Genomic DNA, 24,311 nt, shown 5'->3' on the forward strand with positions numbered 1-24,311 from the left:
GTGTATCTTTCAAACAACTCCTGCAATGCATGTCGAAAAGCATATGGAATACAATTTTTGTATGATAATTGCAGTAATTGAGATTTGCGTGGCGATATTCATTTAAACATGTTAAACTATTATTTATTCCGGAGTAATTATCATAAAATAATGGAACTTGAACTGTAAGTACATGAAAAAATGTTAAAAAGTGTGTATGCGTGTTGTTGTATATATTATAGAAATTAACTATCGCTATAAATGTCGATATACAGGGTGCTAAAAAAATCATGTACTAAATCTTGAGTCGTATATTGGTATCAAGTAAATATTGGTTTTCGGGAAATAGGCACATAAAAAAAAAGATTAGTAACGTACCCAATTATAAAAGTTAGGACACTGCCTGCTCCCATTTGAATTCTTCCCGCCCACACACCCTATTCATTCAAGTAACCTGCGAAGGGCGTGCAGATTTATCTGTGTTCTGTGATCACTTTGTTATTTTTAAAGTGATAACCCTCACTTCTGGGATTCATTACACAAATTAAATTTGAAAACAAAATTTATGAACGATGCGGGACTCGAACCCAAGACGTCTAGCGTTCCGTGCGAGCGCTCTTCCACTGAGCCAACCGTTCGAGTGACGTAAGGTTATGGCTTCATGAGAGCTGTACAAGACATATCAAGATTTATGAAAGTGTCGTCAGTCGAACGGTTAATAATAACATTATCAATAACATAATATTAAGAAGCAAAAGTTAAAATGTTTATTACTTTAAATTTTTCTCTCAATGATTTTTTTAATGAAAATAAGAGACGAGACCAGCAGGACGTTCGGCTGATATGGTAATTGATACGCCTTGGCTATCACAATGCAGTTCCGCTCAGGATTCTTGAAAAACCCAAAATTCTTAGCGGCACTACAATTGCGCTCGTCAAATTGAGACATAAGATGTTAAGTTTCATTTGCCCAGTAATTTCACTAGCTACGACGCCCTTCAAACCGAAACACAGTAATGTTTACACATTACTGCTTCACGACAGAAATATGCGCCGTTGTGGTACCCATAAACCAGCCGGAATCCTGTGCAAAGAGCCTCCCACTGGTGGCACTGAAGTTTTAAGTTTCACGCATGTAGTGTATTTATTCTTAATTTAATAACAATGGTTTCCCAATAAAACGCAGAAAGGAAAATGTATAAAGTGATTTATTAGAACATATTGATTTAGTAAAATTGTGATATATTGTGGTTTAAGAGATATTTAGTAAAACTTATGTATATAGATAATATGTTAAAATGTCGTGGGTATCTGAAAATTACAATAGAGTAAATATTGATTAAATGATTAATAACTGTGTGAATAATAACAAAATACAATTGTACATATTATACTATTAGATACTTCGATATGAATTATAATTAAAATAAGTCATCATCAATCAAATAATAGATAACAATAATTATTCGAAAATGCAGATTGGAGAGAATGATACATAATAAAATATGAAAAAGTTTTTCTTTAACTTTATTATTTAGTACAATGTTGGATTTATTTAGAAAAGTCATATTAAGAACATGTATTCCTCTATGGCTAAAGTATCCAATCGAAGTTACGTTTCATTTGAGTAAAACTGGTAATAGTAACTTTATATTTTGAACAGTATCTAACATTCAACTGCAGAAATTATATTGCACCCGAGCAGTCATGGAAGAGGTATATGATAGCCGCATAAAGGGTTGGAAGATGTTCTGCTAAAAGGATGACAAACGCCGAAGAGAAGAGGATTGAGAAGAGACCGTCAAATGGCACAAAAACCCGCAAACGGGACTAGACTTAATAGAGCAAGAGCCCGTGGACCCCAGACCTACGTTTTTTTTATAAAAGCTGAAAGTTTGTCACCGCATGCTCGCTGTAAGTAAAATTATAATTTCATGAACATTAAGGGTGTCTGGCAAGGGGTTGCCACGATGTTAAGTGTCTGGTAATGACTAACGCGATTTTTAATAATATTCTGAATGTAATACCGAAAAATCGCAATTTATTGTTTGATGTTTTTAGATCGGTATAATACACACATTTAGTACCGTTTACCTGCCAAAGCCACTGTAACCCAAACTCCATAATGGGATCGACCTTCTTATCTGTGGTGGGAGCATGCGGTGAGAAACTTTCAGCTTTTATTCAGAATTTTTTGTGATTGACGTTGACGAGCAGTCTTTTGATTTTATGTCAATAAAATATTTTGACTTTGACCCTGACTTTATAAAATAACGTAGTTCCGGGGTCCACGGGCTCTTAGATCCATAAGACCCATAATAAATGGCAGTGATATCAACACTAGGCCGTCGAAACACAATATGTTGGTTGCTGTACTGCACCAGGATATGTACCACAAAAATGTTTTTCGTCGGCAGTAGGATAACAGTCTAAATACTTTTTCGGGCGATCTCGAAAATTCATATTAGTTATGTACGACTTGTTTTAGTATAAAGTAGTAGTAAGTAGTGATAAAAACGCGTTATTTCATGGCAAGCAACAAAAACAAAATAATATTTCCTAACGTACATAATACAGTTATATAATTATGTATTATATTTGCTTCCGTGACTATATTTTAATATTAATAACAATTGTATTTAATGATATTTTATAATTTGTGCGTAAAAAGTTCACAAAGATGTCGGTATTATTAAATTATACATGCTATAAATAAACTTACGTATATAATAATGACATTATCGATAAACATATTTTGTCGTGAAATCAACAATCACATGGAAAACAAAAAAACAAACACGATTTTTAACGCCCCGGCTGTGTTTTACAGCTACAAATGTACACTAATACACAGGCAGGCTTGTATCAACTAACTTTAGCAATAACATATTGTGTTGAACCATTTGACATTTAACTGTTAACTATAACAATCCAACCTTCGCTGGTTAAAGCTATTGTTAATGTTAATAGTGAACTGTAAAAATTTTCAAATAAATATTCGATATTGACTTGGTTTTTAACTTTTAATACCAAGGAATACGACGGTGCAACACATTTCGCAGTCTACGTTAAAGTCAGTGTTACTGTTAACGTTGAATTTGACTTAAACCTTTACTAAAACAGCTAAAAATATGATGCAATCTAGTCGTAGTGTTTGAGCAGTATCGGTCTGCTGGTTTATTTAACCAGGTTTCATTGAACAGGATTGTTTTATAAGAATACTTATTCTTGTCACTTGACAAGTCCACCAAGAACTGATAGTAAGTGATACGCCATGTAATTCTGGGCTGTAAAGACCTGACCATGGTGTTTGAAGGTGATGAGGGCAATCGCATTTAAATTCAAATATTTTTATTCAACATTGGATTTAAAATCCCTTATTAACGTCAAAAACTACCAACAATTCAAAATAGATTGCCTCAGACCTGAGTAGAACGGGCGCAAGAAACTCAGCGGACCTTTTTTTTTATAAAAAATGTGGATTACAATGTAATATCGTACAATAAACATTTATAATTTGTGAGCCAGTTTGTGTGCGCTTCATTCCCAGTCTGTGGTATCATTAAGAAAATCGGTTATGTTATAATAACCTTTCCTACACAAACATTTTTTAACAATTCTGTTATATTTCGTAACACATTTGTTTTGTACATTTTCTGGGGTCATATTGTAAGACTGTAGACTTACTAACTCGACTTCACCGAGTAGTAGGCATAACAAGTTTATGTTTGTTCCTCATTGTCCATTAGAATCTTGGATTTTTATGAAGCGAGCACGACAATAACTAAAGCCGAATGTCCAGCTGGACTCGTTACTTCCAAATTTATAAAATAAATGTAGTTTTTTGGCATTCACGGGCTTTCTCATAACGTATCATCTTATATGAAAAGTAACAAAAGCTAAACGATTCTTCATGGCTCTGTAAGCAGATGATTGTTTACATTATCATAGTGCACTGATTTCATAGCTTACATTAATAAATATGTGACAGTAGAACGTTAGTGATTCAATAAATACATTAGGTATGTTACATATCTGCTTGCTGCAAAGTATTTTTTTTACTTCTAAAAAGTAGCAATACATCCCATCAAAACCTGAAAGACATAAGACGACATACAACAAACATATGAGGACTTTTAACATTATCAAAGGGTTCTCGGGATACGGCTATTTATTACTTACTAAGAAGACTGATTTGGAGGAGTTCTTGAAATAATTTGTAAGGTCTGATGTCATAGAATAATAATTAAAAGGTTTATTTGGTTCAAAAATATAACAGAAATCTTATAACTTATAACAATAATGGACATTACAGAACCAAAATGGTGTCTAGTCAGCATTATGTTGGGAATTTTACTTCTCAATGCTGGTACTCTCTAGACACCGAGACACAGACTTCGAGAATTAAATATTTATATATTTATAATCCCCCAAGTCTACTGCTATCATAAACATTGACAATGAAAATAATAAAATTATATATATACTTATACCAAAAAAAAAGTTTAAACTGTTATCAATTTCAGGAATTTAAAGGTACTTCATTCATTTTGAGGCTCTCAAATATCATGAAAGCACATTTGGTTTCATGTATAATATAAAAAGATTAAAGGAAAATAGTGGTAGTGAACTTTTGAAGCAATGCAGTGACTTGCAAATATCTATGACAGTAGGAAAATCGTGTGACAGAATGGACATGGAGTGTACGAAGAACTAAATATGTTCATCCGTGTTTATGAAAGAAACCACGACATAATATGTATCATATGGGTGTTATTTTAATGGAAGAGAGGCATGCTGTAATAAGAGAGGAATCACAGGATTGTTGCCGACTTTATAAAGCGTCGAATAAACCTATATATGATTTCGAAAACACATTCCTATGTAGCTGGTGAGGATCGAACCGGGGACTCTGTATTGAGAGTCATCGGTTCAACCTATTGTGGCACCGACGTATTCAAATTATATTATTATTAGTAGACACAAAGCAATTAACGGCCGTTTTCAATAACGTATCTCTAGTTACGGATACATTGCTGTCACCGATTAATGACAAGATCTTATATATCCATAGTTATGTCCAGTATAGTTATAGTCCAATGCTTTATGTCGATAGGTTCAATAACATTTCAATAAATGTAAGTAAGCTTAAAAGGATATATTTGTCTTACCTCTAGTAATTTAAACAAAGGATAGATAGGTTATTGAAAACCGCTGTAAGTTAAATTATAATATAGTTGTGGCAATGAATGTATTAAAAGCTATCTATCTACTATCTACTTTATGAAAACTACAATACAATATATTGGTCAATTCGTAATAGGTAGGGTTGGACTCTACAGTTATAGAAACTAGTTATATCGGTCAGTTTTGCAGTTTCAACAAAGCATTTATATAAAATTTTAAAAATAAACAATATGTAATAATATATATCCTCCTAGCTATTGAAGGCATAGCTCGCTTGATAGAATTTCTAGCGATTTTAATATTACAATAATATACATTTACAAAGGTATAAATTGTAACTTACGCTGCTTGTAAAAACATGAGAGTTCCATTCAATTTAACCTCGAAATTGTAAGGAAAAAGTTTTGAAAATATATCTAATAATTACCTACGTCTTTTCTCTTTTTTCAAACGTTTAAGCAATAATTATGTTATTAGTAAGCAAAAGCAAAGAAATTTTCATTTCTATAGTTGACATATTTGGTCGTAATTAGTTAAATATGACATGGCCTCGTATATCGTTATAACATTCAAAAAAACCTAAATTTATTCAGTAAATACATACACCACACACAGTTAACTAAAAAAAAGCCTCATCCTAAACTCTATCGTCTGCAAAGTAACAAATATAGCCAATATTGAAGATTATATTAGTTCTACAAACATAATCGAAAATATTTCTAACCGATAAACGTTTAAGTTTTAGTTTAAGCCTTTAACCAAAATTTACGGTATTATTTTTTATTATTTGTTAGAATTTCGTGTTTTTTTCATTGTCGAGTAATCAGACGGAGCACATTACCTAATATATGTTAATGAACATTTTGTAGGTACACTATACTCGTTCCAACTATTGTGGAATTAACTGGTTCATAAGGGTTATAAAAAACTCCCAAAAAGTTTACACTTCAAACTAAATTATAGATACAAACCGGCTTTAACCGGTAATAACAGAGCCTTCGATATATAATTAAGCTAGTACCACAATTTGTATCCATACACTAGAAAGCAGACGAGCCTTACCTAAAAAACCAATAGTTTTATATGTGAAGAAAATAAAGAATGAATAAACCATGGAATATACTTTCCCTTGAAATACACAAATGTCTCGAGTTAGTGAGTCTTAAAGTAATCTAACAAGTGAATAGTAAACATAAAAGATATTATACATATAGAAGAGCTATAAATTGGTACATCATAAATTGCAAAAATACTGAAATCTCATATTAACAGTAGCAAAATACACGTAAATATAAAATGTATTCTTATATATTTCTACAATGAAACATTTAAAAGCATAATTATCGTACTAAGTAGAAATAGAGTAATAACTTGGGACATCCAACGAAGTACATTTGTTATAACTAGGGTTGCCAACCGTCCGGGATTCCCCGGATTTGTCCTAGTATAGAAGGCGTCCGGGGAGCGTCCGGGCTTCAATTATAGTCCGGGTTTAAAAGTTGTAAAGTCACTTCCATGCGAACTTCTGATGTCCTGCAAACACGATATCCTCGAACAACCGACTCTCCAAGAGGAGACTAAAGAAATTAATATTTTATTTTTAATTTACGGAATAACTTAAAAAAATACTGTTGACATGTCCGGCTTTTAAGGTCCTAAGTCCGGGGTTTTCACGCTTCTCGTCCTGGTTGCCAGATTTCAGAGATGGCAACCCTAGCTATAACCCATATGGAATAAAAACAGTTTTTTTTTCATAGCTTTTGCCCATAATTTTTTTATGTAGAATAAATTTTAAATACGATGATCTATAATAAGAACTAAGACAATAGAAAATCTTTGGTTTTATTTTAAAATATAATCACTCCTTTAAAGTATATATACTTGATACACTCAGAGACGGAACAATCTTAAAAATACAAAAAGAAACAAATATTTTATCTGTTGTTTATAATATTTTTTATAAATATAATATAACTATACCTATATCTAATGTAGATAGATACAATTAGAATCATGATAAATTTCTGATTAAGCTGTTGGTATGAAAATATGAAAAACTAATGCTATTAATAAATATCGAACAGGTAAATATATAACTTTATATTAATAACTAGAGTTTCTCACAAGAGTTGTGCGCTCCGAATCTCATCCATTACCTACACTACGAAACTTTTACAAAGTTTCCTCATTTTAATAATCTAGGTGATAAAACAAACAGCGATATACATTAAAACAACATCGATATAAATTGAGTATTTTCATAAGAATTTTGCTGATTTACGGCCGTTCCCAATATACAATCTACACATAGAGATAAATTACTACCTTCTACTGTCAGTAATTAGCTGTCAATAATCTGAAGCTGTCCCAATATACCCGATAAGTCATTCTTATTGCCAGTTCACTGTTGTAATTTCCATACATACTTCTATCCCTGGTGAGCTATACGTCCTCCCATTGACAGACAGCGTGTACGGATAAGATGAGTTTCCAAGGATAGTTACGATTTTTTATTTCAAGTAGGCCACAACCGGAGATAGACTCAACATTGCGAATGGCCGTAAGCAAACATCCGAAAGAATAACGTTAATAATAGAACATAGAGGTAGACATAATAATTATAATACTTGAACAATACTCTCCAAACCTAACGTTTTGTAGGAACAATCATAACCCACAAAGCTTTTTGCTGAAGCCACCTGCGAACATCAAACATAGAAGAGCATCAGGAAAACACACACAGGATGCAGTAGCGCTGATTTCATCAGCAATATGACGTCACCAATGACGTGTACACTCGAGTGTGTAGGACCGGCGGACGCGGACAGGGTCGCAGCGTAAAAGCACCTCGCGGTGCGGTCGGTCGGGAAGGTCGCCGATTGGCTGAAAAACTTCAAAGAGTAGCGCCCGCTGCGCCTTACGTCACCGAGCGTCAAGAGTCTAGCAGCACGTGCCAACGTTGTACCTACAATGCAAATACAGAATATAACATAATTTTTCAAAGGATTAAAAAGGAAAAGAACGAAAAGTTACATAAACGGAAGGAAATTGCGGGCTAATGCAAGATAATTATTCCACAACACAAAGAGGTCTTGCGAACTATTTTTAATATCTCTGTAATATATAAAATTCTCCTGTCATGGTGTTAAACATTGAACTCCTCCGAAACGGCTTGACCGATTCTCATGAAATTTTGAGTGCATATTGAGTAGGTCTGAGAATCGGAAAACATATATTTTTCATCCCCCTAAATGTTAAGGGTGGTCCAACGTCCAACGTACACGAAATTTTTTTTTTATTATTTTTTTAATTTGTTTGATTATGAGTCAGCATTAAAAAATACATACAACTTCAAATTTTCACCCATCTACGATCAACAGTTACTTTTGTATCGCGATTTTAATATCGGCAATACAACATCTGCTGGGTCAGCTAGTTAGTGCATAATATAGCTTTATTATATTACTTGGCATGTTAGCACAGTCTGTTGTACGCAGATATAAAACTGGAAACTATTAAGAAAGAAATAGAATAATTCAGTTGAGGCTACCAGTGTAGACTTAGCGGTCTCAGAAACGAACTTGCTTCTGAAATTCAGGAACCCGGGAGCCTTCAATTCTTTAGGCTGAAGCGAACAGTATTCAGGGAATAGCAGCAAGATTCGTGTACTAGGAGTGAGAGACTTCTCACTGGAAAAAATTCTTAAATACAACACCATAGTGCAGAGATCAGCAGAGATATTCAGTCAGCACATGAGATCATTGTTGAACGAGAGGTTGCCAAGAAGCGCAATACAGAGGGAAAGAAAAAATAGCGTTTACTATTATTTATATGTGGAAGGTACGAGAGCAAAAACAAATTAATGTTTTCGGGTACCTGTTCTCCCTGTCTCTCGCAGAGTTCCTGCCAATGCACCTCCTCCTCGCGCCCAGACGAGCTGTGCCCCAGAGAGAACCATCCCACCATCTCGTTGCGTTTCACGCTGCGTCGCCACCATACCGACACCATCAGTGTAACTTCAGTTAGTTGGAATAATGCCACCTGGAACAATAAACAGGGCGTATACTACTGTCACATTCAATAATTTCCCAAAATTGCGATCAACTTTCGCAGTTGGCAATTGAGACAATAATTATACATGAAACTTGAAATCTCATTCCCAACGTTTAACATATTAAACTTAAATATAATGAGAAAAAATTATACTAGTTAGTTCTAAATTCAATAATCATGTTATCAATATCACCACTAGAGTGATTCCACCCGTACTTGAATTTAATAAGTTAAACAAAAACTAGTTAAATATATTAAATTTCGCAACGCACGCAAAATAATGACTCCATGTATTGCTCCACCGACGATCAGCGCTGACGACGGTCAAGCGTATCTATAACTATAAAACATAATAATATGAACGCGTTCAGTCCAGCACTGATAACTTGCTTGAAAATCATCGGTTGAGCTCGTCGGTACGACGTACGTCGTTCCGCTGACGCGCTATAGCGATAAATTTGTGCGTTCAGTGCGACCGACCATACGCGCGTGTTACATCGTCATCAAAAATCTTAAGCAAAAATTCGTGTTCTTGCATGTTCGAATAAATTGCTTAAATTTCTCCTTCAATTTGACGCTCTATAATAATCGGGTAAACATATTTCTCCGTCTTATTCCGTAGTTGTTTGCGTAAGTATGACGCACATTAAGAAAGAAAGAAAGCGGTACGCGCTACGTATGATCTACGTCAGCACTGATCGTCGCGTCGGTCGAGCACTAAATGAAGCGTTAAAGACAACATTTTGATACCTTGGACACTTTTGGATTACATTGTTCCAAATTAGGCAAGGCACAAGGCAAATCTCTAATTATTTTGAAAATATAATTATATTTTTTAATTAAGCCTATGTTAGTCAGTAAAGATGCAGCTTTTTAATGGTGAAATAATTTTTCAAATCAGTCGAGCAGTTTTTGAGGTAAATTGTAAAAAACAAACAATAGCATCAAATGTTTGATTGGGAGTCTGCTTTTCATTTGTTAGTATATCTCTATTTTCAAATAATGTTGTACTAGATTCACATATCTTGTTTTATTTCATTTTAAAACTTAGTTTTATATAAGAATCGAGGTGCGGAACTTCCCAAGCATAGTTCTTTTCATGGGTTGGATTGTCAGTGCACAATGTTTATATCATCCCCACCATCTGGATGTGTGGCGGTCCTCCACAGTGCGATTATCAAGGAGCTTTCTTCCACGTACTACAAAGCTGTGGAATGAGCTTCCTTGTGCGGTGTTTTTTCAAGAATCCTGAACGGCACAGTATTGTAATGGGCACGGCGTATTAATTACCATCAGCTGAAAGTCCTGCTCGTCTCGTCCCTTATTTTCATTAAAAAAAGTAGAGCATGATTTTTAAATGCCTTCGTACAAAGCTTGGGACCATTACATTATTAATGTTACATAATATGTTCAACCCCTTGCCTCAGACTATATACAAACTAAATTCTAATATCGGTTGAGGGTGATATTAATAAAAGGGCTGAGTAAAAATAATAATGTAAATGTGAATCCATTTATGAAAAGCTTCGAGGAATAAAAAAGGAATCCATACATTGGTTAGTTATTAATTAGTTATTAAAGTTTTTGAAGTATATTTTGTATTATTATTATTATTAAACTGTAATTTTTTTTAAAAAATTACAATTAAATCGGATCATAAATCTCAGAGTAATTGGTGCACATACATAAAAAAAATACAGATCCAATTGATAACCTCCTCCTTTTTGAAGTCGGTTGAAAAAATAAATAGCAGTTTAAACCAGTTCTCTTCATTGCTATATGACAGAATGTAAAACAATAAGACTTGAAGTACCTGAAATATAAAGACTTCTTTGTAGAGTGGGTTGGACTGGGCACGCCTCGTGGTGGACTTGCAGCGTCCCATCTCCATACCAAGAGAGCTGATGAGGCAGAGCTTCACATACGTATCAGGGGCCTTATTGGGTGATAGCTTGCGGAAGTGAGTACCTTTGATTATCTGCCAATGAAAAAGATGAATGCTTACTGAATGAAAAAAGAGTATCAATTTTATAAAAGGGTGGTACTAAACACCATTTCAAAAAGGATCTAAAGTTTCTAAAATATGTTTCTGCTGAACTGACAAAAAAACTAAGTTAAAACGAAAGTGCAGTAAGTAATAAAAATCATTTCACATGCTCGAGGAAATCTTTTATTTATTTAAAAACGCCTACAGTTGAACACAACAAAGATAACTTCGATATTTATTTATATTTGTTATACTTATTTGAGTAAAACATTTAAAAGTAGTGAAAATTTTTTAACATGTCTGGAGTATCAATCTTTGCAAGCAAACATCATCATCAGCCGGAAGACGTCCACTGCTGGAAAAAGGTCTCCCCCAAGGTCTCCACGACAATCGGTCCTGCGCTGCCATCACCAGCGTATTCCGGCGATCTGGACCAGATCGTCGGTCCATCTTGTGGGGATCCTACCAACACTGCGTCTTTCGATACGTGGTCGCCATTCGAGGACTTTTCTGCCCCATCTGCCACCTGTACGCACATGTGTCCTAGATAATTAAAGATACTGGAAGCTAATTAATCATTACCTCAACAGACAAATGGCCGGTGGTAGGGTTGTACTGCAAGCCAAGCAGTAGTTCTGGTGCAGAGCGCGTGCTGCAGCAGGACGAGGCGGAGTCAGACCTGGCCAGGCTGCAGGCCTCGCCTCCCGCACCCCCCGGGACTGACACCGTCGTGATTGATGAAGGACTCGCCAGCACGCCCGATATTATGTGACTTGACTCCAGCTTGGGAAGCTTAAAGAAACACGTACACTCTTGTGTATTTTGATTTAATAAAACACTTTTTAAATGATTAAAACGCGTGTAATTATTTGATAAATGGCGCTAAACTTAATACTTGTGTAACAAGCAGTTCCCCTGAAAACGGGATCTGGAAAGGTCTTGAAACGTCGGGTTAGCTAAAATAAAAATGTTATTTTTACGGAAAAATCTAATGTTAACACAGTTACAATTACACGCGTTTTAATATTTTTAAAAGTATTTTATTTAAATGACAAGTAATAGTAGTATTTTTTCTTAAATTGTTGCTTTACATAATATTCTAACTTGCCTTGCCTCTAATGACCTTTTGATAAAATTCTTTCTTCATATTCGTTTGTTAAACCTCCGATTCGCCTATATAAATTACTATTTAAAACATTAACTCTAGGATACTTCCTAGAGTTAATGTTTCGTATCGCTGTTATGTAACCATTTTGGCTAAAAATCGTAATTTTAATGTATTTATCGAAGTAAGCTGACTGGCATCGAAAATAAAACGTCAAATACGAAACAGCTGACCGGGGTCGGCCATTTTTGCAATCGAGGGCATAAAATAGGTTTACATAAGGTTCCTAAGCTTCTTTATGTCACATTTACTTTATTGGAGAGATAACGAGTGTTTTAACACTAATATGCGATTATGAATACAATTTTTAACGAACGTTATTTAACGAGGTTTTATACCTCTCATAATTAATTATGAATAAGACTGAAATGTTAAGGATTTGTTAGTTTTAATTCGCTTTAGTAAAACAAACTTTACAAGTACCCACTATAAATTTGTGGAACGAATATGAACGTACGGTTAATAAGACTATGAAGGTAGATTCAAATTAACGTAATAGGGCGCGGTTCGTATGATAATAAGACTGATGAATAGTAAAGGTAGGTATATTAGGTATGTCTATTCTAAATAAAAACGGTTCCGGAATGAATATTAAATAAAAATGCGGTGACCAAGTAAAGAGCATAAGTTACTTAGTTAATTTAAATAAATGCGACGTGGTAAAAACATAACATTTGATTATGTTCTATGCAATACCATCAATAAAAATGTAACGAGTAAACGTACATAAAATGATGCTATTTATTAAAATAAATAGGTAAAATGCGATGCGGTATGTACTATGTACAATTAAGAAATGCGTATATTAATATTAACTAGTTAGTTACGAATGCTTGGTCAATATAAAACATAAATTAAATGAAAATGGTATCCAGTGATGCAATATTTTATGCGAATGGCACGTGGCGTTAAGGATATTAAAAGGATTTAGGATACGGGTCTGAAGGGCCAAAAATGGTCGCGCGGGTAATCTAAAAGATTATTTTGAGTGGACTGTATGGAAAAAAAGGTAGCGGGGTTCGTCTCCTAGTAATACCAATTAGCTCAATGCAGTAAAATTCCAGGGACTAACCTTGATATCTTCTGCAGGCCTCGCCAGGACGTCCTTCACTTTATTACACCACAGACAGCTTATTTTCAAATTAATGTAAATTATGAAGAGCTCAAAATATTAAATGAAAAGTTTATAATATGAGGTAGTGGCGCGGGCGCGTATCGAACGCACGTTTTGAGATGCGGGGGTCGACGTATACTCTTCACGGTCGCTTCGCGAATAATGCTGCGATCCAAGTTAGCCCTTTCATCGGCTTAGTCGAGTTAGTAAGTCTTTTGTGGGGCGATGTATATGCTTTTACAACAAGATCCCAGAAAATGTTCAAAACAAAGGTGTTACGTTATTCAAAAGAATTGTTAAAAAACGTTTGTGTGGTAAAGGTTACTATAACATAAATTACTTTCTTAATGATACCACAGATTGGGAATGGAGCGACCGCCCTCAGGCTATTAAATAATAAGTTTAATTGTACAATGTTACTTTGTAAATGTTACTTTAATTGTAAAACATACTTTTGATGAAAAAAAAAGCCCGCTGAGTTTGTTGCGCCCATTCATCTCAGGCCTGAGGCATTCAATTTGGAATGGGTGGTAGTTTTTTTTTTGACTTTCAATAAGTGATTTCACATCCTATTTTGAATAAAAATATTTGAATTTGAATTTGAATTCTACGGAATGAAGCTAATTGGCGCAACCAAGCTTCATTGGCTTTGACTTTATTTTATTATTGTCTTGCCCCAAACTAGGCATAGCCTGTACTATGGGTACAAGACAATTATATATTTAATACAAAATTTACGAACTTAGTCATATATACCTACATATATATGCACCCATGAATCGGAAACAGACATACATATTCAACATATAATTGTGCACCTACCTTGATTCGAACCCGGGATCTCTGGCTTAAAAGGTAGGGCCACTAACCACTGGACTATATGGGTCGTCGTTTACTTAAGTTTTACTTAAGATACGCCTAATCATTGATTTTACTCGAATTCCTATAAATAAACCTGACACAATGATGAATTGTTTACCTACTATCTTTAAAGTATATTTACCTGTAAGGTAGTCTGATGATGATGATGTTGTCGTGGAGTAAGCTGCAACCATAAGCTGTTCTCAAGTTCGAAGTTCAGTGTTGCGAAACTCACGTTGGCCTCCCCCAAAAGCCGTTGACGTCGCATCCTCTCGCATCCATAAATGCGTATACGTAAACCAAGACCATGAACATCTTCTGCAAATTGATAAGAAAAATTTAACTTATTGATAACAATTATCTTGCCCCAAACTAGGTATAGCCTATGCTATGGGTACAAGACAACTTAAACATACATAAATACATATAAATATCCATGACTCGGAAACAAACATCCATATTTAATATATAAATGATTTTACCTACCGGGATTCGAACCCGGGACCTCAAGCTTAGTAGGTAGGGTCGCTAACCATTCCGCTATATTGGTTGTCAGTTAATTAACTATTATAGTCTATTAGTGATTTAAAATCCTATTTTGAGTTATTGCTAAGGCAAAGTCGGCACATTGAGAGAATTGGCGAGAGACTTGTACGTCTTCCAAGGTAACTTCTGTCAGCCTGCAAGAGGGATGATGACTCGCAGGCCCATGACGGGAGAGAGAAAGCTGATCTCCTGGGCACCCTCTTAGCATCCAACTGGACTCTGGATGACCAAGGTGCACCACCACCGCATATTCCGCGGTGCGAGTCATATTATGCCGGAGGCTAACTTCCGGCATGTTGTGTGCTTAAGGCGACTTTTCTCCATGAAGATTAATAAATCGAGCAGGCAAGATGGTATTCTTCCGATAGTTAGACAGGCAAGAGACTCACGTGAAAGCTGCGTACAGGCTGTGGCAATTTTCCACTTTTCCATTAACATCAAACCTTTTTAAAATATTCTTATAAAATTTTCGTATGTATATTTTCTTCAATACAAATTAAATTTGTAACCATAATTTATGGACGTAGCGCTACTCAAACCCGCGACCTCTTAGCTTCCGACCGAGCGCTCTTTCCAACTGAACGAATTCGAACGGTTGGCTCCCACATCGTTCATAAATTGTGGGTACAAATTTAATTTGTATAGTTATTACCAGAAGTGAGAGATATCACTTTTAAAATAACAAATTGTTCCTTCTTATATATAAATATAATATTAAGTTTTCCTTAGTCCTTACAAAATAATACTTACCAGGATTAATTTTGTGGAGAACAAAGCTTTCCATGTATTGTGGATTTTCACCATTGCGGATTTTAGATTTATACTTTTGTTTTTTTAGCGGCATGAGAACAACGCGAACCTGAAAATATTACGATATACAAATACAAAATCCAAGTTAACATACCAGAAATTGGAAGCCATAGACAGCCTATATGAAAAAAAAAAGATTGAACTTAACGAATGTCTTTCATCCATAATAGTGCCAAATGATCTCATGGGATTAAGGTTTATAAACGAGACACCTTGACATCAAGCATACTTCTAAGCCACTAGCCAAACTAAACATTTATTATTCACACACACATTACGTGAATAGCTACAAAGCTTAGTCCCAAACGGATTGGACGACTTTACTTGGTACATAGCTATGAACTGTAAATCATTTTTATTTGGACCTATCAAACTTTAAAAAATTTGCAAACGTTAGTTTGCAACTCATACCTTTGGTGAATCTAGAAGTAATGCCTGACACTCAAGTGTCACTGACGTTAATAAGATTGCGATCATTCGCAATCTTTCTCGCACAAAATTAATTTACTTAATAACAATTTTCCGTGTTTCCCGGGTTCGAGGGTGTCGTAAGAGGCGACTAAGACTATTACCAGGGAGGCTCATTTGCACAGGATACCGGCTAGATTATCTCTTTCTGCCGTGAAGCAGTAATGTGTACCTAAGCATTATTTTGTTTCGGTCTGAAGGGCGCCGTAGCCAGTGATATTATATTACTGCGCAAATGAAAGTTAACATGTCTCAAGGTGACGAGCGCAATTGTAAGGCCGCTCAGAATTTTCGTACTATTCAAGAATCCTGAGCGGCACTGCATTGTAATGGGCAGCGTGTATGAATTACCATCAGCTGAACGTCCTCTTCGTCTCTTCCCTTACTGTCTTAAAAAACAGCTTTAATTTCATTAGCTTCATGAGGCTTTTTGACTATTTATATATGACGCGTAGTGGATAGATACTATTTTTATCTGCTTTTAATTTAGTTTTGTATGCCTTTTTCAGCCTTCGTTTTCACTAATTGGAAGCAGTATTTGTGTTTCGATTTGAAGCTCATCATAGTGACTGAACGTACTAGCTTACTGAGACGTAACATCTTGTATCTGTAAATATATGTATGTAGGGTGTAGGGGCTGCGGTAATCAGATACTATAAGGTATGCTCGATTGTACTCCTCTTCCATAAAATAAACGTGAAAAATAAAATCTAAACATTGGGTTTTCAATAATCGTACCGACACTGACTTGTGGTAGTCGACGTGTTATTCGTCTTGTTGCATGTTATCACAAAAAAAAAACAGTTTTCAAGCAGCTTACGGTACGCAGACGTGGTCGCTAACTATGGGCCTGATGAGAAAGCTCAGCATGGTCGCTCAGAGGGCAATGGAGAGGGCTATGCTCGGAGTTATTCGAGATCGAATCGGAAATGAAGAGAACCTTAAGAGAACTAAAGTCACCGACATAGCCCACATGATTACGAAACTGATGTGGCAGTGGGCAGAACACATAGTTCGATGGACAGATGGCCGCTGGAGCAGTAATCAAATGGCGACCAAGTACCGGAAGACGCTGTTGGTAGGCCCTCCACAAGATGGACTGATGATCTGGTCAAGATCGCCGGAATACGTTGGAGATCTTTTGGTTAGAGTGGACGTCTTCTGGCTGATATGATGATGATGAAAAAAAAATTAAGTGGGTACAGTCTATAATATCATCTAGCAAGGTGATTACAATTATTGTACTATCTGTTGCCAAGAACCAAGTCTTAGGGTACTTACCATAACCAAATAATTCTAATTTCGAATTAGTCCTACTGCTATTTGTTGCAATGTTAACATCCTTAATTAAAATACAAATTATTTCTTTTTAATATACCTGACTTTGTAGAATTTGCCCCTGAGTTTTTAGCGGCAAAGAGCGTGCCTGCAATACATGTACCGTCATACTCCTGACGGGGGCGTCGTACAGCAGGGTGAGCTCCACTGAACCTCGTTCTGAGCTGCCACTCTCTCCGCAGAGCAAAGACGTGTCCTGAGGAACATTATTTGAATTATAAAAAGTGATTTTATAGGTCTCTTTTCGCTGTTGAACGTTAAAAATTTTCGACTTTTCGGCTGAAGACGACGTAGGAGTCTAAATAAATATTATACCTTTTTTGTGTTGGTATAAAATGTTAAAGAATTTAATTTTTTTTTAGCAATGAAGGAAGGAAAAAATTAAGAAAATGGTTTTTGAAAGCTATGATTATAAAAACTTATAAAGAGCATGGATTTACTTATTTAATAAATGGTTTTTTTGCAGAAAATAAAAGGAGAAAAATGTTTTCTCGTCCGATGCTTTTGCGCTACATTTACATTTATGTTTAAGTTTTAAAATTGTTATGCAGCAATTTTTTTTATAATTTTTTATTAATAGCCATTAAATTTTAATAATTGTATAATTTTGGACCCGTTAGCAGAGCGAACGAATAGAAAGATTTCCGCACAAGAAATATTCGCATATTATTGTGTTTAAATGTGTATTTATATCGCCAGCTTGCTCTACGAGTGAGTCAAAGGTCAAACTGTTGCAACATTTCCGCCAAAGAAAAATTGTGTACAGTGCCTATGATAATAGGTACTGTTCACAGTACCTAACAGTACCTAAGCCTTCTCTATTTAAAAGACATCTTAGAAATTTCAGTTTCGAAATGCTTCGTTTTACCCGATTTTTTTAATTACACTAAGTGTAAGAATTAGTTATAATATAGAAATAAATAGTTATACTAATAATAATAGTGGTATTGTCTGTATTTTTAATATCATAAAAATTTATAAAATGTATAAGACTTATTTATTTTATATAAAACATTGCTGTGCCCTTGCAGGGCGTCACATACTGTCTTCCCAATTAATGTATGGGTGGTACATTAAATGGTAATTGTAAAATGTGACTTGCAATAAAATATTTTGATTTGATTTGATTAATATAACTAATGTAGAGTACGACGGGTTCACTAGATGTGACAACGGCTGAAATCATAATATTAATATTTCTCAAGAACTTAAAAACTGAACCTAAACAATTAATTGATTGATTCGTTAAAAAGTAGAACTAGATCTCGATAATTTTATGGGGACACTTCTATTGTTTGTAATTAAAACCAAATGAAAAATGATCTCTCAAATAACAGCCACAACTTATCATAACAATTATACGATTGTCAAGTCAAGGTTTTTCTTTAAACTAATTTATTCAGAATTTTCTTGACGTCAATTTAAACACCACCACCGTTTCGGAGGTGTCAGAGGAAGATACGTTGGAATAAACTCACCCAGTATGTGGAGTCTTTTCAAAATAGGTACGTAAATACTATTCCAATCTCCATTTAACCACAAATTATAATAATTAAAAGATCTTACATTATGTGCGATGACGTCACTATCCACGCTGCTCTGCGCCTCCAACGTGTGTATGTACTCCGTCCTCTGAGGAACCACCTCATCAATCCTCGTCTCCCTCAACGAGCTCTCAATCAAGTCCACTTCCACTTTCGACTGATTCTCGTTCTTCTCTTCATATCTGCACTCAATTTCCTCCTTATCCTGATAAAACATTATTAAATTAAACCACACTATACCGTCGCTAATTAAATTGTAAATTGTGCTATAACGTACCACATCGGGAACCATTGTGCTCCGAACTAAGCTTGTGAATGAAGTTTATAAGCTCGCGCGGATGACATTAAGGAGAATGTGTGACTGTCGACATTTCTAAGAAACAGTATTTCTAGATTTACTAATGCATGCCATTCATGTTGTTTTAGTCACAAAGCTGCAGACGCCCGCGCCCTTGCGATATCTCGGAAATTGAAACGAAATCCTATATTTATAACTGGGACGATGGAATTTCCCCGCATTCACTTCATTTTGGATAGCACTGGCGATTGATAATATTACGGTCGTGAATCTATCTTTAGATTGCCTATATTGTGCATTATTTGCTTGCTAAATGCGCTGCCCTTCACTGAGCGGTAAAATTTAACTACAAAAACCAATAACATTCTACGTCATTAACTTAAACCATTAATTATAGATTAAAGGATTACCTATTTAAAAACTATAACAGCTAAGATAATATGAGCCAGCTAAGTAATATTAATTCGTTTTAAGTCGCACAACATTTTCACTGTTGTTAATATATATGGCTTAGGAATGGCGCTAGTATACTTTAATATATTCTGACTCCAAGCGCACGACCGACGTATTACTACATAGACACCAGGAGAACATATTATAATGTATATTAGCGGTGGGAGGAATGTCTTTCATAGCGGTTGAAATCATGTGTCATCCTAGCAACACGTACCAGGAATTCATATGCAGTTTAGAGGTTCATGCACCATGCAGGTTTCACTTCTGACATGTGTACTTTGTACGCACCCAATCTAGTTGACCTAGTTTGTATATCAGTAATACGTAATATATTAAAAAAAAATTATGTGCGTGCGTAAAATCTTTACGCGCGGTTGAAGTAGAACTTAATAATAATTAACAGATACTTAATACATATTACATCAATTTACATTAAATAAAGCCGTATTACCAACTAAGCACTCACGTATTAATGAAGAGGTAGTTGTTAGATACAAATTATACACTTGGAGACTTAAAAAAAATATTACTGAGCAATTTGAAATATTTTTAAAAAAATATAAAATTATAACGGTTTAAAAAATTGTTTCAATTGACTTTTTTACTGAGCGTTACTTCCGTCAGAAAAAATTTCTGAGTGACTACCCAAGTCACGCCTTACGAAGTTTAACTTCAAAAAGAAATAAAAAAATAATTATATTTGAATATTGAAGTCATTATTATTGAATAGTTTTGTTGTCCATTATTCAATTAAGTATGTTCTATGATTAAATTTTTTGAAAGTAAATGTATTTTGATTACTACTACACTGGCCTTCAAAAGAAAGTATCACACTTTTAAAATTGGGATAACGTTTTAAGTTCACAAGATATACTTTCGAAATAAAAAGGACTCCAAAGAGAATTTAATTTTGTACATAAAAACTTTATAGTCGGTAACCTTATTTTAAGAGTTGGCTGAAAAAAAATTTCAAAAACAAAACCATTACTTTTTCAAAGTGGACGTTTCCGAATTACAATTTTACCATTCACATTTTCTTTCTGTTTTAAATTTTTTTCAAGATCGATGGGTCTTGTTTTAAAAATTTATGCTAAAAAGCACATAACATTTACTTATCATGCCTCTTTCAGTTGAAGAATGTGCTAGGATCATGGCTTTTCTGGAACTAGGCATCAGTATGCGTCGCACTGCAAGAATGGTGGGTGTGACGGTACGAACGGTCCAGAAGGTAAAGCGAAGGTACGAAGAGACTGGACACCATCTGAGGAGACCTTGTAATGGCAGACCCAGGTGTACCAGTGCCCGAGAAGATTGTTATATTATTTCCACTGTGTTAAGAAATCGCCACCAAAATGCAGTTGAAGTCCAGCAACAGCTACTTCAGACCCGGAGGGACAACATTAGTGACAGTACAGTGAGAAAAAGACTTGCTGAAGCAAATTTGAAACCCCGAAGACCAGCGAGTGGCCCAAAACTCGAGAGACAGCATCGAGTAGCGAGACTGCGATACGCCTGTGAACACATGCAGTGGGATGAAGAAGAATGGTCAAGAATTTTGTTTGCAGATGAGTCTCGATTCTCCCTTTGCACTTCTGATGGAAGGCGAAGTGATTACAGGCGACCTGGTGAGCGATACCTTCAAGTCTGCATCTCAGAAAGAGTCCAATACGTTGGAGGCAGTGTACATGTATGGGCTGGCATATCTTCAGAAGGTCGCACAGAGCTAGTAGCCATAGAAAATGGTACCCTCACTGGGCAAAGATATGCTCAAGAGATTCTCAATGGGTATGCATAGCCGTATTTAGCAAATATGGGTGATGGATCGATGCTGATGCATGATAATGCCCGGCCACACACGGCTCATATCAACAAGAGTATATTCAGGAGGTCGGTATCAGCGTGATGACTTGGCCATCAAGAAGTCCTGATCTCAACCCGATTGAACACGCCTGGGATGAGCTTGGGAGGCTAGTCAGAAATCGCAGACCACCACCTACTACCCTCAGGGCACTAAAGCAGGCCCTGGTAGAAGAATGGGAGAATATTCCCCAACATCGGCTCCGAAACCTAGTGTTCAGTATGCCAAACCGGCTCGAAGCTGTAATTAGAGCTCGAGGAGGCAATACCAGTTATTAAAAATTAAATACATTTTAAAAATGTAGTACATTTTACTTGAATTTTTTTACACTAAACTAAAAATGTCTATTTTCATTGTTTTATCTTTTTTAAGTTAAAAATGTTACTAATGTATAATTTTAGTTTCTAAGAATTAAAGCCTATAAAATTTGCAACAAAACGTTTTTAATCTGAAATCTCTACCTTCTATAGTTAAGAAAAAAAAATAATTTGAAAAGTGTGATACTTTTGCAGGCCAGTGTAGTTTAGCTTACAATTAAATTTAAATAAATAGCCAATTCAGTTATTATTGAACACTTTCATTATGATTTTAAATTGAAAAATTTAGTTTTTAATTTTTCCTCACAGCGTGATTTTGATAACATAAATATAAAACAATTTAAAATATTAAAAGCTTATTCGAAGTGGTTTCCATTGGCTGCAATATAGTCCATGTACGTTGAGGCCAGTTATCAATAGAAGCACGCACTCTTTCCATGGGAAAATTCATAGTGATGAATTTACCCATGGAAAGAGTTAGGCAGTGGCCCATCATACGGATTGTTTTAGGGACTCATAGGTTTTATCGTGGTGTTTAGAGCAAGCTGTACTCTCTAAAACTGACCATAAATCATGATCCAGTAGATTAAGATCGGGACTAGACGACGGCCTGTCTTCAGCTCTGATGAAGTCCACAAAGGTTCGATTCCAACCAAGACTGCGTAGACCGAGCTTTATGACCCGGCACCGAGTCTTGCTGGAAGGACCATTCTTGGTTATTGAACATGGTGTTGTTAAGGGGCTTCCTACCTTCTCAAGAATAGTATCTTGATACACTTGTGACGATGTTTTGATACCTTTTTCACAAAAGTATGTCTCAGTCACTCCTTCATAGCTGATATCCCACCGAACCATCACTGAAGTCGGATAGTGCCCACGTTACACTCGGTCGATTTATCACCCCATTGCATTTTAATATCGCAAAATATTGTACAATATATTGGCGCCAAAATAAGAAAACTCAAAGAACAATCATATAAAAATGAAAGATTCCAAATTCAAATGTAGATAATACCTAATTTTTGTTCATTTTTAATTGCAACAGTATTTATGGCCAGGCTAGGTATATTTTAAAATGAATGCTGTATGTAAAGGTATATCATATCGAGATACTCCTTCTGTAATTTATAATGTTATGTTTAAATATTACGTATGTTTAATAATAAATACATAATTTCATGTCGTTGGTACTAATTATTAATACTAAGTATACTAAGTACTAATTATAATATTATTAACTAATTGTATGAATAAGTAATGCAATGAGCTTTAGAGAGAATCAATTAAAATGTAATTCTTCTTTTATAAAAATAAAATTGTATAGGATATTTTTATGTGTATAAAAGACTATAAAAGCTCATATAAATTGTTAACGAAGCCAATATCATATCTACAAGCACGTCATCACACAACTTGTCTATCTCACCTGTTGGATGCGCAAACGCAGCTCTTCATCGGTGTCGGAGGTCTCGAACGTGAAAATTCGTTCGGGGTATTGGATGGGTTTCGACAAAGCATCTATAACAACACACGTTGGAACAAATTCAATCAATATAGATATACATCTACTAACCAACTATGGGCTAAAAAACTATTGCGAACTATGACTAGTTACTTCTACGGTCTATTGCGTTTTATGATCTTTATTCGATTCGTTAATAAATTGAGCATAATCTAACTATTGAAACCGACTCTTAATGCGTCTTTGGTTTGACTACGAAACACGTCTAATAAAATATTTAACAAATTAGAAATGTATATGACTTTCTTTTCTCTAGGACGAACGTGTGCACTAATTATTTCGTACAATCACTAAGTTATGCGGTTAAAAGTATTATAATATGTGATATTGAAGAAATGTTTTTTATTGCACGGTCGTCTTACCAAATTGAGCATCGTCGAGGGGTAGCCTGTTGTTGTCGACATTGGCGTCTACATTGAGGATACCGTTCCGTTTACGCCCAAGGCCAACTGCGTAGCACTTTTTGCCGAGGAATAGAAGTACAACTAGCACCACAACCGCGAACGCTGCCACAGCACTGATATACGCTGTCGCCTCCACTGCATCAAACAAACAATTAGAAATTACTCAAACAAAACCACTCGTGTTTGTCGAAGTATATTACCGTTCGACGTGTTTGCGCCAAGGTTAGCCACCATCATGATTAAGCGACCATTGCTACATGGTAGTACCGCTTTTGTTGAAATTTATTACGAGCACTCAATATGTTTTCGAAGGGATGAAAAAAGCTCGAATGTAGTGGCTGTCATGCACATGCGCAGTAGATGAGGGGCTTGGCGGGGTGTGTTAGATACAGGGAGCCGATAGG

General features: G+C 35.3%; 1 protein-coding gene across 2 annotated transcripts; it reads right to left on the reverse strand.

Annotated features, from left to right (window-relative positions):
- Positions 1 to 1,224: 1,224 nt before the first annotated feature.
- Positions 1,225 to 24,238, reverse strand: LOC126970246 (synaptotagmin-16). Of its 2 annotated transcripts, XM_050816061.1 has the most exons (11): positions 24,108 to 24,238; positions 23,866 to 24,042; positions 23,408 to 23,499; positions 19,075 to 19,257; positions 17,549 to 17,704; positions 15,643 to 15,751; positions 14,489 to 14,664; positions 11,789 to 11,998; positions 11,033 to 11,197; positions 9,043 to 9,207; positions 1,225 to 8,131 (listed from the first exon to the last, which is right to left on the reverse strand). In XM_050816061.1, the coding sequence occupies exons 1-11, from the start codon at positions 24,142 to 24,144 to the stop codon at positions 8,099 to 8,101; spliced, it is 1,503 nt and encodes a 500-aa protein (XP_050672018.1). In that variant the 5' UTR covers positions 24,145 to 24,238; the 3' UTR covers positions 1,225 to 8,098. The 2 variants fall into 2 exon arrangements, with proteins under 2 accessions (XP_050672018.1, XP_050672019.1); XM_050816062.1 differs by lacking the exons at positions 23,408 to 23,499; positions 23,866 to 24,042; positions 24,108 to 24,238 and adding an exon at positions 19,330 to 19,506.
- Between the last annotated feature and the right edge of the window lie 73 nt (positions 24,239 to 24,311).

Source organism: Leptidea sinapis, chromosome 20 (genome assembly GCF_905404315.1).
Source record: "Leptidea sinapis chromosome 20, ilLepSina1.1, whole genome shotgun sequence".
Taxonomy (NCBI): Eukaryota; Metazoa; Arthropoda; class Insecta; order Lepidoptera; family Pieridae; genus Leptidea; species Leptidea sinapis.

Coding starts and splice junctions, on each gene's coding strand:
- LOC126970246 (XM_050816061.1), bottom strand. CDS start 24,144: ATGATGGTGGCTAACCTTGGCGCAAACACGTCGAACG. Junction 24,043..24,107: donor TGGCGCAAACACGTCGAACG/GTAATATACTTC, acceptor TGTTTGATGCAG/TGGAGGCGACAGCGTATATC. Junction 23,500..23,865: donor CCTCGACGATGCTCAATTTG/GTAAGACGACCG, acceptor GTGTTGTTATAG/ATGCTTTGTCGAAACCCATC.